This window comes from Daldinia childiae, assembly GCF_008694065.1.
Source record: "Daldinia childiae strain JS-1345 chromosome Unknown Scaffold2, whole genome shotgun sequence".
Taxonomy (NCBI): Eukaryota; Fungi; Ascomycota; class Sordariomycetes; order Xylariales; family Hypoxylaceae; genus Daldinia; species Daldinia childiae.
The window spans coordinates 5364888-5378413 of NW_022984643.1; the positions used below are offsets into that span (position 1 = coordinate 5364888).

The 13526-nt window shown below is 45.4% G+C and overlaps 2 protein-coding genes across 3 annotated transcripts; one reads left to right on the forward strand and one right to left on the reverse strand.

Moving 5' to 3' along the window:
* Positions 1-50: 50 nt before the first annotated feature.
* On the reverse strand, positions 51-1966 carry GL218_02324 (Multidrug resistance protein 3; the record flags this gene model as incomplete). Its single annotated transcript, XM_033578831.1, has 6 exons — positions 51-234; positions 329-892; positions 944-1285; positions 1335-1541; positions 1600-1857; positions 1914-1966. 6 exons carry the CDS (start codon positions 1964-1966, stop codon positions 51-53), a joined length of 1608 nt encoding a protein of 535 aa, XP_033439121.1.
* A 4002-nt stretch (positions 1967-5968) lies between these two features.
* Positions 5969-13371, forward strand: GL218_02325 (Lovastatin diketide synthase LovF; the record flags this gene model as incomplete). Of its 2 annotated transcripts, none has more annotated exons than XM_033578832.1 (10): positions 5969-6163; positions 6218-6274; positions 6327-6414; positions 6469-6534; positions 6598-6800; positions 6910-7150; positions 7208-7560; positions 7612-7688; positions 7792-11738; positions 11882-13371. In XM_033578832.1, the coding sequence occupies 10 exons, from the start codon at positions 5969-5971 to the stop codon at positions 13369-13371; spliced, it is 6717 nt and encodes a 2238-aa protein (XP_033439120.1). The 2 variants fall into 2 exon arrangements, with proteins under 2 accessions (XP_033439120.1, XP_033439119.1); XM_033578833.1 differs by having other exon boundaries at positions 5993-6163.
* Positions 13372-13526: the final 155 nt, after the last annotated feature.

The window sequence follows — 13526 nt, forward strand, 5'->3', positions numbered from 1 at the left end:
AAGAAAAGAAAAGAAAAAAAAAAGTCATTAAAGAATCGATAAAATACGAGTTATCGAGGGGTCACTAATATGAGCTCTGTATCACTGTGTCCCTCAACCCCCAAGACCCCTTTAGTCTGCGAGATAGTAGACATTGCAGGTGGCCGACGCTCGTAAGTGACCGCACTGGCAATAACACCGACCGCTGCAATACCAATCATGATATTAATATCACTCGTAAAAGCCGATGCGTACCTGTATCAACCAACGTTAACCTCATATACATCGACTAGCTACTAGCTGCTAGCTGCTAGCTGCTGCCTGCTGCCTGCTGCCTGCTGAGACTTACACGGAGCGAACGAGAAGTTTAATCTCGTCTGGTAGCCACGGAGCGATGGTTGGGCTGTGATGTAGCGCAGCTAAGTCTTCAGCATCCATCTTGCCGCTCAGTTCAACTGTTACCTTTCTGTTGAACATGATACTGCAAACTGCTATCCCAATAGCACCACCGAATACTCGAGCCTGCGCGATTGCGCCTTGGGCGACGGCTAGATCTTGGCTTTGCGACTGCACCGAAGCCATAATTGTTCCTGCCCCAAGGGACAGTCCAAATCCAAGACCTAGAATTACCTGGAACCCATACTGCGCTTTGGTCTCAGTTGTAGCATCCTTGAGCGTGGACATAAAGCTAATGCCGACAAGTTGAAAAACTTGAGCTAACATTAACGTCCACGATGTATTGTTCCTTTTGCGCGAGATAATACCGGCGAGAAAAGCGCCAAAAGAAGTTGCACCTAACAGTGGTAAAAGGTGGATGCCCGAATAGAGCGCGCTCTCTCCGCTAACAATTTGGAACCGCTCGGGGAGGATGACGAGAACAGACAGGTAGATGAAGCCGGTACAAAACGTACATCTGTCCCTTGTTAGCTGTCCTTTTGTTACACATTCGACCACTCATACATACATGACGCAACTCGCATATACTCGTCGAAAGAAGAGCCTTAGGGGAAATATAGGCTCAATATGTGTCCTGCCTTTAAGGCCGATAAATATCTCCCATGTGAAGAAGGCTACCCAGCTGAGAGATGCAATTGACAAGGCTGCAACAATAGTCGTACTATCCCACCGATATGTATAAGTGCCGGCCTCCTGCAGTGAAAATACTAGCAGAGCGCATGCTAATATGACTGTAATATTCCCGACGAAGTCAATTTTTCGAATTGAACTCCACCCTCTCTGGTGTGCGATAAGTTCGGTTGGTGATGTCAGATATATAGCAACGAGAACCATCACACCGGCCGGGACGCTATTGCGCAAGTTAGAATCAACCTGGAGCTCAGGTAGTTGGCACGTACTTGATCCAAAATATGATAGTCCACTGGCTTGTCGATGAAATTACAGCCCCGAGAATGGGGCCTAACACATACGACACCGCTAACGTGATACCTACCAGTCCACCCATTAGGCTAGGCTTATCGGATGGGCCTACTTCGAAGAGTACGATCTGACTTAGGCTATACAAGCCAGCGCCACCCATTCCTTGGAATGCTCGACAGATAATCCTATCAAGTATATCAATCAATACTCTTACATAGGAAATAAGAAGGGAGGTAGACGCACAACCGAGTCATGGTGGTTGAGCGAGCACACCCAATAGAGAAGCTGATGAAGAGGATCCATGAGCAAAATAGCATATCACGTCGCCCGAAGATATCGCTCAGCTTAGCAAATCCAATAGCGCAACCAAGGTAGGCCAATAGATAGGAGAGAACGACCCAAGGGGCATCTAGGAAGTTCTGGAGATCAATGGATATAGTAACAAGAGAGGTTGAGACGATAGATGCGTCTAAGGCCGAGAACAGAAGTCCTATAAGTTGACTAATGAAGCTGTCAGCCCAAAGCGGTCATAATTCAAATAGATTGGCGTTCCTTACGTTATAATTAGGGTGACCTGTTGCCAGCCTTGAATAGCATGATGATATGACATCGTAATGATTGAGAAATGGCCGCAGCAAGAGTAGCTATATCGAGCTAGAGAGGAGTTTTTCGATAGTACTACGTCGGCAGCGTTGTTGGTGAGACTTAAACTTCGGTTCAATTCACACTTGCGAGGACGAGGGCCATTGTTCTGTTGAGTTTGTCTTCTTCTCTTTCTCTCTGTGCATAATAGATAGATAATTATTACCCCCCAAAAATAGACCGTCGAATTTTGGTGGGTAGGCAGCCACTTTCCAGCCTAAAGTAAGATTTATTTATCTTCTGCAGGCATCTATGTTGTGTACTTTCTCGTAGTGCCTAACAGCTTCTGGTGCCGAACCTCGCAAAGAAGGCTACTGCGCCTTTATTTTCTTTGCTTTCCTGTTGACCTTGCCGAGAAGCATTGTTAATTACAGCAGGAACGGTGGGATGTTTCCATCTCAAGTTATATATACCTAGGCATGCACGTATGCATCTGAATACTTAAAATAGTATATATATATAATTCAGACCTTACCTAACCTTGGGTTTCTGTGCGGCCCCTTACGCACCAGGGTAACTCATAATTACACTCTAATCTATCTGTTTCTTGTCTCCTATTTTCTTCGATGAGACTACATAGTTGTACAGGGCTAGCTATATATGTACGACTCAGCCTCCGGGGTAGACCTAGAGTAAAACACTAGAATAAACCTGTAAGAATCCGAGTCAACACATCCCGTCACGACTAGATTAAGGACATATAGGGGCTTAAATTCTCTCTACAGACTTCTTCTTGGTCCTGACTTGACGGGGATAGCTGGCAGTTTGACATTGTCTAGTTATTAATGTACTGATATGTAACGGCAAATGACGGGCTGATGTTGTGTAAGGTAGGACATGAGAAACGTTCACCAGGAGATCATATATCTACCTACACGGGGCGCGGCATTCCAACATAATTTATTTTACTTAAAATATTATACTTAGTTCCTCAACTATGTTCAGATAGCTGCTCCTATTACTGTTGTTCGTTTAGTTTTTGTCTGAGGTATGAATGAGACATAAATGACACCATAAAAGATGGCTTCGAGTACGATGTTTGTGTCAAATTTCTACCCTGACGCACTAATCTGTTCCTCATAGAGATGAAGTTTCCAACAGTATGGAATTGGGACAAATAAGATCCATGCTGTACCTAGAGCTTTTGTACGTACTCCCCTCCCCCTAACTACCGAGGTATCTATATACCCATGTCTGTTGTCGAAAATTATTTTCTACCGGGTAAGTTGAAGTAGTTGAGAACGCTGGGTTCCGTGAAACGTGATACTAACAACCTGATGGGCTCAAACCCCCTAAGCGCCACAGAGACAGATCATGTACAGTCCCATTTGTGCAACTTCTGCTGTTCCTGGACTAAGTAATAGGGTCGTCGCACCCGCGATGCTTTGTTCAACTTGTTTGTCGTACCAATAGTAGCAATTTACTCGGCGGTCTGAAACGAGAGATGTGTTTTTCATCTAGACGTGACAAACATGTTTAAACGGCATGAAGGAACTATGCTACATGACGTAAGATTTAGCTTCTAATGCCTCTCTTAACCGTTCTCTGATGACTTTAAGCTGGAGCCGCAACAAATCTTGTTTTAATCAAGGTTGATGGGGGCTTCTTCACAATCCGCATTCAATAATCCAAACCTAGGTAGCTTTGTTGATATATCACATAATAACATAAGCCCCCCCTAGAGGCGCGGCTAATTCCCAGCAACTTGGATATTGAAATTCTAGCCCTAGGTAGTTTGCTTTTGTGCTACCTTGGACTTAATTAACAAGTAACTTTAGGAATAATGCCCGAATATGGCATCTATCACATGGGGCTACGTAAAGTCAAATAAAGCTAGTTTCCGGAGATCTCTAGACAATAATAGTTCTATTGTGAGGGGTGAATTTCGATTGGTCTATCATCCCATTCCTTACGCTCCTTACCCCCCTTTGATTGGAGTATTAAAGAAGACCACATATTAACAATGTTTCTTTGTCTATATAATTACATGCCGCAGTGTTTGCCTCGGAAAATAATAGAATTTATGTATTTTACTAGTCGACATTAATAAAATCCTCGTATTGTCTGATAAGAGAATGGGAGTTTAAAACATTGCCGCGAAATTCAGCTTTGATCCGCAAATATACTATACTATGTGGAGTATCCTATGATCTAATCCGAATTACTGGGAGTTGAATTTATGTTGGCGCTAAAAAGAATTAAAGCCATGCGAGAGATCGATTAATAAGTGCTTAACACCTGTTTCGTGGCTGTGCTTTTCTTTTTCTTTATTTCTTTTTTTGTGCTGTCCCATACATCTATATATATCTCTTTGATACTCTTAGACGATGTCCGAATACGATGTCTTAAACAATAGAAGACGTTAGCGCTAACAAGTACACAGACCCTCTCTAGGAATTATCAAAGGTTAACCTTTTGTGACAACTAGATAGTTACAACTACCGGGCCGACTACTATTTTTATGGACTCCACGTGTCATGTACCTGGGCTTTGTTGTTATCCGGCTCTCCATGTTCCATTATAAACTAAAGTAACTAGACAATTCGGTCTATATTCCAATATGACGAGACTGTTTATTAATTCCTGCCAGTTAGGTAGAAGCCAGGTAGAAGCCAGGTAAACAGACAAGGATATGACGAGGAGCATAAACAAACAAGTAGCAACACTCGATCCTTTAGCTCTTGTAGGAACAACAAACAACTTGTTGTATTAGACTTTCCTTTAACGTATATTCAGAAACACCCTCGGTGTATTTTGTATCACATAGGGCTATGCCTATCTGATGACATAAATTCAATGACACATGTCCCTTTGTTCTTTGTTATTTAGCGTAATTACTGGCGTCTAATCGCTCCACCCGAATGGTTATATCCTTGGAGGCGTATTTTGAATGCGGTCACAATTCGTTGTGATTTACTGTAGGAAGTAAGCCACCCGACAGCATGATGGAGATCCGTTGATGCTATGTTTTGTGTTATATTCAGTAAAATTAAACTTCTTACAACTTTTCTTGTTACAGCCTCACGGCCTTATTGTAAGCCGGGTATCTTAAAATATACCTAATATATGTATCTCCCTAGGTAGGTGTTCTACCTAATGTTGCTTAAATATAGTTTTGGAAGTTACCTGAGCTACATGAATATGTATAACAAAGTTGTTGGTTCTATTTTGGTAGAATTATACCCTAAGACCATACCCTCTTAGTTTAGATCACTGCCCAACGAAAATCATAACAATCTTCTAGAATTCGCGGACCCATGTGGTTTTTATAGACGGTACTACAGATACTTGGCTAGAAAAAAAGAGGCTTCATCAGATCAAGATCTGTTTAGGCTCTAAGCTCGGAGCAATCCTCTTAGCTCCTTGACTCATTGCATGCAAAGATCTACATGGTACTTTGGGCGTTGATGTATCCTCCCCCTTTTATCTGCCTAAAGACACTAAGAAACCAACTCGCCGGATAGAACAGCCACACTCGACAATTCAACTTAGACCATTTCCCTTCGGCTCGGAACGGACATGAGCATTTCGGTTTATTACTAATTATATCTCTGACCTTTAAATACTACAGGGGTTCAAACATGAGTTCAAATGTTTATATCTATATAACATCTTCGTCAATATTTTATATAAATACACCAATACCTTGTATCATTTCTTCCTACAAAAAATTAGTTACTGCCTCTCTTCAACGGGTTCAACACAAGATTTTTCTCATCTTACTCCTACTACTTCCCCAAGACTGCAGCATACAACACATGCTTTTTTCTAAAATTGTTTGCCTCCGTACATCTTTAAACTCGATCACAATTACCTTCTCGAATCTATCTTAGACAAGGTCTGGCTGTTCTTTATAGACCTAGTTACTGAGCTAGACATCTAAATTGTCTGTGCTTGTATTATACAGACCCTAGTATTGCACGACAATACTTCCCTTTTGGTAACTAATAAAGGACTCTGGGCACCCCTGATGGCTAGCCCGATCCATGATTCAATGGAACCAATTGCTGTGGTAGGAATTGGATGTCGTTTCCCTGGTAGCGCTACGTCTCCTTCACAGCTATGGCAGATGCTCTGCTGTGGGGAAAGTGCCTGGTCTGAAATCCCCAAGGACCGTCTTAATGTCTCTAGTTACTTCCACCCAAGCGGAAACCGAGAAGGCAGTGTATGTGCTCCTTTGGGATCCTGCAGTCTAATAATGGCTAAACCTCTGGTTTAGATTCCTTTCACAGCCGGCCATTTCCTGACCCAGGATGTTGGCGCGTTTGACAGCTCAGTACGCCTCAGCCTATATAATCCAAAGAACGGAACTTTGCTAATATGTGAAGTTCTTTTCCATCCCAGCCGATGAAGCCAAAGCGATAGATCCGCAACAACGAATGCTTCTCGAGGTTGCGGTAGAAGCTCTAGACAGCGGTATCAATGTCAGCATCCCTTCCCATTTAATATCATGCTAACATGTGCTTTTAGCCGGTGTTGACCGCACAGCTTTAAAGAAGAGCGATACAGGAGTTTGGGTTGGCTCCTTCGTGAAAGGTACGCATTCATAAGATAAACATCGTTCGATATCTTTGACGCTTCGCTCTAATAGTATTGTAGATTATGAGCAGATTGTCTTGCGTGACCCCGATAACTCCCCAAAATATGGGGCGACCGGTAACGGAATAGCGATCATGTCGAACCGTATCTCGTTCTTCTTAGACATTAACGGCCCAAGCATGACCATCGACACAGGATGCAGTGCCAGCTTAGTTTGTGTTCACAATGCTTGTCAAAGCCTTCGTAATGGAGAGATCGATGTTGTAAGTTTATACAATAGTTGAATGCCAATGAGAAACCACTCACATCCGTCCCAAATCCATTGCGTGTTATTTCGTACGGATATTAAAAGCGAACTGCTGACTATATTAGGGGCTTGCTGGCGGTGCCGGGTTGATCCTGACGCCTAATACTATGATGCCTATGACGGCGCTAAATTTCTTGAGCCCGGATGGTAAATGTTACACGTTTGATGCGCGTGCAAATGGCTACGGCCGAGGTGAAGGAATCGGTCTTGTGGTTATGAAGCGTCTCTCAGATGCCATACGAGATAACGATAATATTCGTGCCGTAATTCGAGGTTCTAACGTTAACCAGGACGGGCGCACACCTGGTATGTATACTAACTATTTGGTCTGGTTAATAAGAATACCGCTAATTTTATCCTAAGGTATTACTCTACCTAGCGCGGAAGCTCAGCTTCGTAATATAAGAACAGTGTACAAGAAAGCTGGCCTACCTGTTGACAATACGGCCTATGTCGAATGCCACGGCACCGGTACACAGGCTGGTGATTGGAGAGAGTTGAAAGCAATTTCAGACGCGTTTTGTGCAGAGCGTAGTTTCGATAACCCTATATACGTCGGTTCAGTCAAGACAAACATTGGTCACCTCGAAGGATGTGCCGGAATTGCCGGGCTGGTTAAAGGAATCCTCACCATTGAGAATGGAATGATTCCACAGCATCTCAACTTCGAGGCGCCTGGAAACCCAGCTATTGACTTCAACGGCTGGAAAGTCAAGGCAAGGAAATATAACAACTCACAGCTATGTCCTTTACTAATACTATACTAGGTTCCGATCGGTAATACTCTCTGGCCCACCGAAGGACTTAGACGTGCGAGCGTTAACTGTTTTGGCTTTGGCGGAACGTAAGTAACCTCAACGTCTATAACATCAGTATATTTAGACTTGGATGTCTCTTCGAAATTTTCTATACTTAATTCTATAATTAAATACTAACTTTAGTACTAGGAACGCACATGTTATCCTCGATGACGCTGCTCACTACCTGGCTCAAAGGGGGCTCTCGGCACACCATAACACCACACTTCGTGATGGCACTCGAAATCTGCCAATCCCTAGTACCACGATGCACGAGTGGGTTAGATCCGTACAGGGGATGTCAATTCCTACCCGCGATTCGAAGACACATCTCTTCATTTTTTCGGCCCACGAGCAGAAAGTATTAACTCGAATCCTCAAAGACTACGCGTCTTACGCCGGAGAGCAACTTGAATCCTCGCCTAGAAATATCATGGAAGATCTTGCGTACACTCTAGGTTGCCGGCGGACACAATTACAATGGAGAGCATCAGTCGTTGCGCGATCACCCGAGGAGCTCATTCAAAAATTAGTTAACTTACCAAGTAGCGATCTCATTAGGGCATCAGAGGACAGGAGCTCTATCAGATCAGCCTTTGTATTTGGTGGCCAAGGAGCCCAATGGTTTTCTATGGGCAGGGAGCTTCTCGGATTTGACGCCTTCTTGCAGTCGATCGAGGACGCAAGCTTGTATCTGCAGACTAAGCTAAACGCCCCTTTTAGCCTGCTTGCAGAGCTTCTTAAGGATGAAAGCCACTCCTTGGTTAATCAACCCGAGATTTCCCAGCCAGCAACTACAGCAATACAAATGGCACTTGTAGACCTATTGACGAAATATTTTGGAGTTAGCCCAAACTATGTCTGTGGTCATTCTTCTGGCGAGATTGCGGCAGCTTACACTCTGGGGGCTCTCTCACAGGAGAACGCCTGGGAATTGGCCTTTCACCGGGGACGCTGCGCTGGAGCTATGCTGGCTTCGAAAGACGAAGAATGCTTAAAGGGTGGCATGCTTGCCGTTGGTCTGTCAGCTTCTGAAGTACAAAGATATGTGGACCTAGTCGGCGACGACAAAGTGGTGGTGGCTTGCATCAATAGTCCAGCTTCTGTGACTTTGTCTGGCGATGAAAGTGCAATCCAAGAGCTTCAGGAAGTTTTCCAAGCCGCCGATGTCTTCAATAGACTTCTCGTTGTAGACATCGCATACCATTCACACCACATGAAGCGTTGCGAAAACGCATATCTCCAATCGATCGCGCACATCAAACCGAAGAAGCCAAGGAATGAGATGATCACGCATCCTCACAATTCAGGAAAACTCGTTACGCCTAGTGACATCCGAGTGGGAACTAACTCCGTGTATCTCAGTAACGACACCCCCATCATGTATTCGTCCGTTACTGGACATGTCATTAGTTGGGAGGACCTTTCTCCTGAGTATTGGGTAAGGAATATGGTGTCGCCGGTCCTTTTTGCTGACGCTATGCATCGGATGATGAGCGTCAAAAATAGTGAGAAGCCAAGCTTCATCCTAGAAGTTGGACCGCATTCATCACTCCAAGGTCCTATAAGACAGATCCTCGACGCCGAGGAAAAGCTTAGGCAACAGCCGGTTTATTCATCTGTGCTTCACAGGGGAAAAGACGCGGCTACAACTCTATTGGAAGCTACTGGGAAGCTCTGGGGCAATGGGTTTGACGTCGCCATGCCCTGGGTAGTCATGAGGAATGTACAGACTGAGCGACCTAGGCTACTCGTTGATCTGCCAAAGTACCCCTGGAATCACGACAAGGTATATTGGCACGAGTCACACTTGTCGCTGGCCAATCGTTTCCAGATTCATGGAAGATATGATCTCATCGGGCGACCAACAGCTGATTCTATTCCATTTCAACCCCGATGGCGTGGCTTCTTCCGCGTCTCAGAGAATCCGTGGATGTTGGATCATCAAGTGCAGAAGACAATAATCTATCCAGCCGCCGGCATGGCTGCTATGGTACTCGAGGCTGCTAAGCAACTGGCTTCGGAACAGGTTTCGGGGTACCAGATCACCAAGTTCAAAATTCAGAAAGCTATGATCATTCCGAGTACACCACATGGATTAGAATATGCTTTAAACCTCAACAAAAGGGACTGTCAAATGGCTGTGGCTCCTATTGAGGATGGCAGATCTTCCTCATTAGCTATACCTTCAGTCTCTTTCGAGTTTTCTATATACTCCAAACAGCTCGACAAACCTTGGGAGGAACATGGTAGCGGGTATGTGACAATTCATTACCACACAGCTCCTAAGGAGGTAAAAAAATATTATCAGGCGTACCTTGACGCAAAGAAGGAGTGCATCGACCCCGTTAATCCAAGACAGCTTTATGAGAGTCTAGATGTTATTGGCATGAACTATGGTAGGCTGTTCCAGAACATCGAATCTCTCCATAGGCAGGGCGGTGTTTGTGTCGGCGCTATTCGTATTCCGGACACAAAATCTGTCATGCCCGCAAATTTTGAATATCCGCATATTATTCATCCGACGACCTTGGATTCGGTCTTCCAAACCGCCTTAAGTTTCGGAAACGGTCCGATGGTTCCCTCTTTTCTTGGAAGTCTCTATGTATCGGCTAACTCTCCCACGCTCTCAGGGGCTGGCAAACGACTTGCTGCCCATACTTGTGCAAAGCTTAACGGACGACTTGGTGCATCTGCATCCTTTGTTGTTTCGGAACAGTCCTGGTTGGAAACGTCCAGTGCTAATCCACTCATGATAATTGAGGACATGACTTTTACCGCCTTGCACCGGAGCGCGACACAGGAACTCGATTTCCTCCCGAATCATCGTAGTCTCTGTTCCGAGATTACTTGGGAGGAATTCAACATTTTAGAAAACTCCAAAGAGCAGCAGGTTGAGCTGACCAACAGCCTACTTATCCTTATTCCTGTAGACGCTAGTCCGGATATTAGCGGGCTCCAAGCTGAACTCTCTAAGAACTTGAATTGTCAGTTCCGAACATTGAGTAGTATCAAGGAGAACGAGATACTTCCAAGATACTGTATCTCCCTTTTGGAGGCCGACGGGCAAGCATTACTTTGGAAATGGACAGAACAGGAATTTATTGCATTCCAGAACGTGGTTTGCGCCATGAAAGGAATCTTCTGGATCACTCGTGCTTCACAGCTCGAGGCTACGAACCCGAAATCTTGTCTGGCGCAGGCTTTGGGGCGGACTATACAATCAGAGTATCCTAAGAAGAAGCTAGTCACATTTGATGTCGGTATCGATCTGAGCTTTGCCTCTACCATGGTGGTATCATTCACTCAGACACTCTTAAGATTGGTCGCGCGATCTTTCTTTAGACCTCGGGTTGTGGAGCCTATTGAAACGGAATATATTGAACGTAATGGGCAAATCATGGTTCCAAAGCTGGTTCCCGTGAGCTCGTTGAATTCTATGATTGAACGCGGCTCTGCACCAGCAGAGCCAGACCAGCAGATGATGCCAAATCCGCATGAAAGGCCCCTTAAGCTTGAGATTAGACAAGTAGGCGATACGGGAAGCTTGTACTGGGGTGATGACCCTGACGCCATCCTTCCTCTGTCTCCGGGTGATGTAAGAGTCCAAGTAATTACGACTACACTCGGCGATTTGGACCGCGAAATTATGCATGGGCGCGTGGAGAAGGGCGACCTGGGAACAGATGTATACGGTGTAGTTGATCAGATTGGAGAGAACGTTACGAGCGTTTCTCCGGGTGACCACGTTGTGGGGATTGCCCGTGGATCTTTACGAGACTTCGTTACATGCCATCACCGACTCCTGTATAAAGTACCGAGCTACCAACCCGAACTTCGACCTATCTATCTACCCACGAGTTTCTCTATTGCCAGGCATGCGCTTGGTAATCTCAAGGCTGGGAACACTATCCTAATTCATGCTGGCGCGGGAACATTCGGCCAAACTGCGATTCAGCTTGCCAAATCTGCAGGATCCGTAGTTTTCGCCAGCGCGGAGACTGACCATGAGCGTGGCCTTCTTAGCCATGTTTGGGGACTCCAAGAGGACTACATCCTTGACGCTAGAGTAGAAGCCTTTGTCGACACGATAATGTGTTTGACGGATAATGAAGGCGTAGACTTGATCTACGACCCAGTTGCAAGAAGCCGAGATTCGAATATCAGATGTGTTAAAGAAGGCGAGTTCTCTTAGTAAAATAGACGGCAAAGGAGATGTATTCGCTAATTGCTTCTATAGGTGGCCGGGTGATCAGTTTCGCTGACAAACCTGATCGTAGCGATATGACGACGTGTGAAACTGATATTATCGGCAAGACATTTAGCTGCACAACCATAAATGTATCACGTCTCATCAAATACCAACCGGATCGCCTTGGTGATGCTTTGACATCTATTTACCCCAAACTCTTGTCCTGGCAGTTTAGGAGCTGGAGTCAAGCTCCGCAAGATGTATACGACTACTCCGACCTGGCGGCTGCTTTCGCAGCATTGGATTCGGACACAGTTGGTGGCTATGTCTATTGCCAGCGACCCACATTGAAACCTATTCCAATCCTCCCACGAACTCCTCCTTCTGTAAGCTCCTACTTACACGGAGATGCCACTTATGTCCTGTCCGGTGGACTCGGCGGGCTCGGCATAGAGGTTGCTAAGTTGTTGACGGCCAATGGTGCTAAGAACATCGCGTTTTTAGGACGATCCGGCACGACGAACGACTTGGCTAAATCTTGCGTCAACTTTCTCCGCACGAAGCGGGTCAATGTGGAAGTTTTTAAGGTGGACGTCTGTAATACCGAAGCCCTTGGAAAGACTGTAAGCGAGATCCAGCAATCTATGCCTCCCGTGAAAGGTATATTTCAATGTGCGGCAGTACTGCGCGACTCGGTCTTCGAAAACATGAAGTACAAAGACTGGCAATTGGCAACAAAGCCTAAGACAGTAGGTTCCTGGAACCTCCACCAGGCCTTTGGCAACGATCTAGACTTTTTCATCTTCCTGTCTAGCTCAGCTGGTGTGATCGGAAATCGCGGACAAGCGAATTACGCAGCGGGCAATGCGTTCCAGGACTCGCTTGCTAGACATATCAAGACAACAAGTGAGGGCAAAGTGAACGCTGTATCGATTGATCTAGGCCCAGTCCTTGAAGCAGGAATGCTTGCTAATGATCCCGAGACGCTGGATAAGCTCAAAGCAAGCGGTTTCTTTGGAATTAGACTCGAAGATATCAAACGCATCATCGAGCGAGCGATTACCGGTTATATGGAAGACGGCCAGAGGATACCGGTGCAAGTTGTCACAGGAGTTGGAACTGGCGGGCTGATTCTGCAAAACAAACCGGCAGATCCTTACTGGACGCGCACGGCTATGTTCACCTATCTCAACCAGGTGGACATGCCAGAAGGTTTGGACAAGACTTTAGAAGAAGCTTCAGGCCCGCGGGAGGTTATGCAGAGATTATTAGCACAGGCAACAGATGCAGATGAAGCACGATGCATTGTTAGTAAGGGTCTTAGGGAGATGCTCTCAAAGAGCATGAATATGGAATCGGCAGACGTGGACGAGTCTAGACCTCCCAGTGCCTATGGTGTTGACTCATTGGTGGCAGTAGGGGTTCGCAACTGGGTCTCTCGAGAGTGTGAGGCTGATGTGAGCATTTTTGAGGTGCTCAGCGAAACTAGCATTGGCGATCTCAGCGCCACAATTGTGCAACGGCGAGAAAAGGGCTAATGCGAGTTTGGCTTGTGTGGTAGTACAGTGGCATAATGGGGGGTCGATTGTGGTTTTGCTTCAACATGTTCATACTTTGCTACATCGTATATAATACCTGATACCTAACGTATATAATGATGATATAACTACTTCTTATCTATGAAGCTCTATGA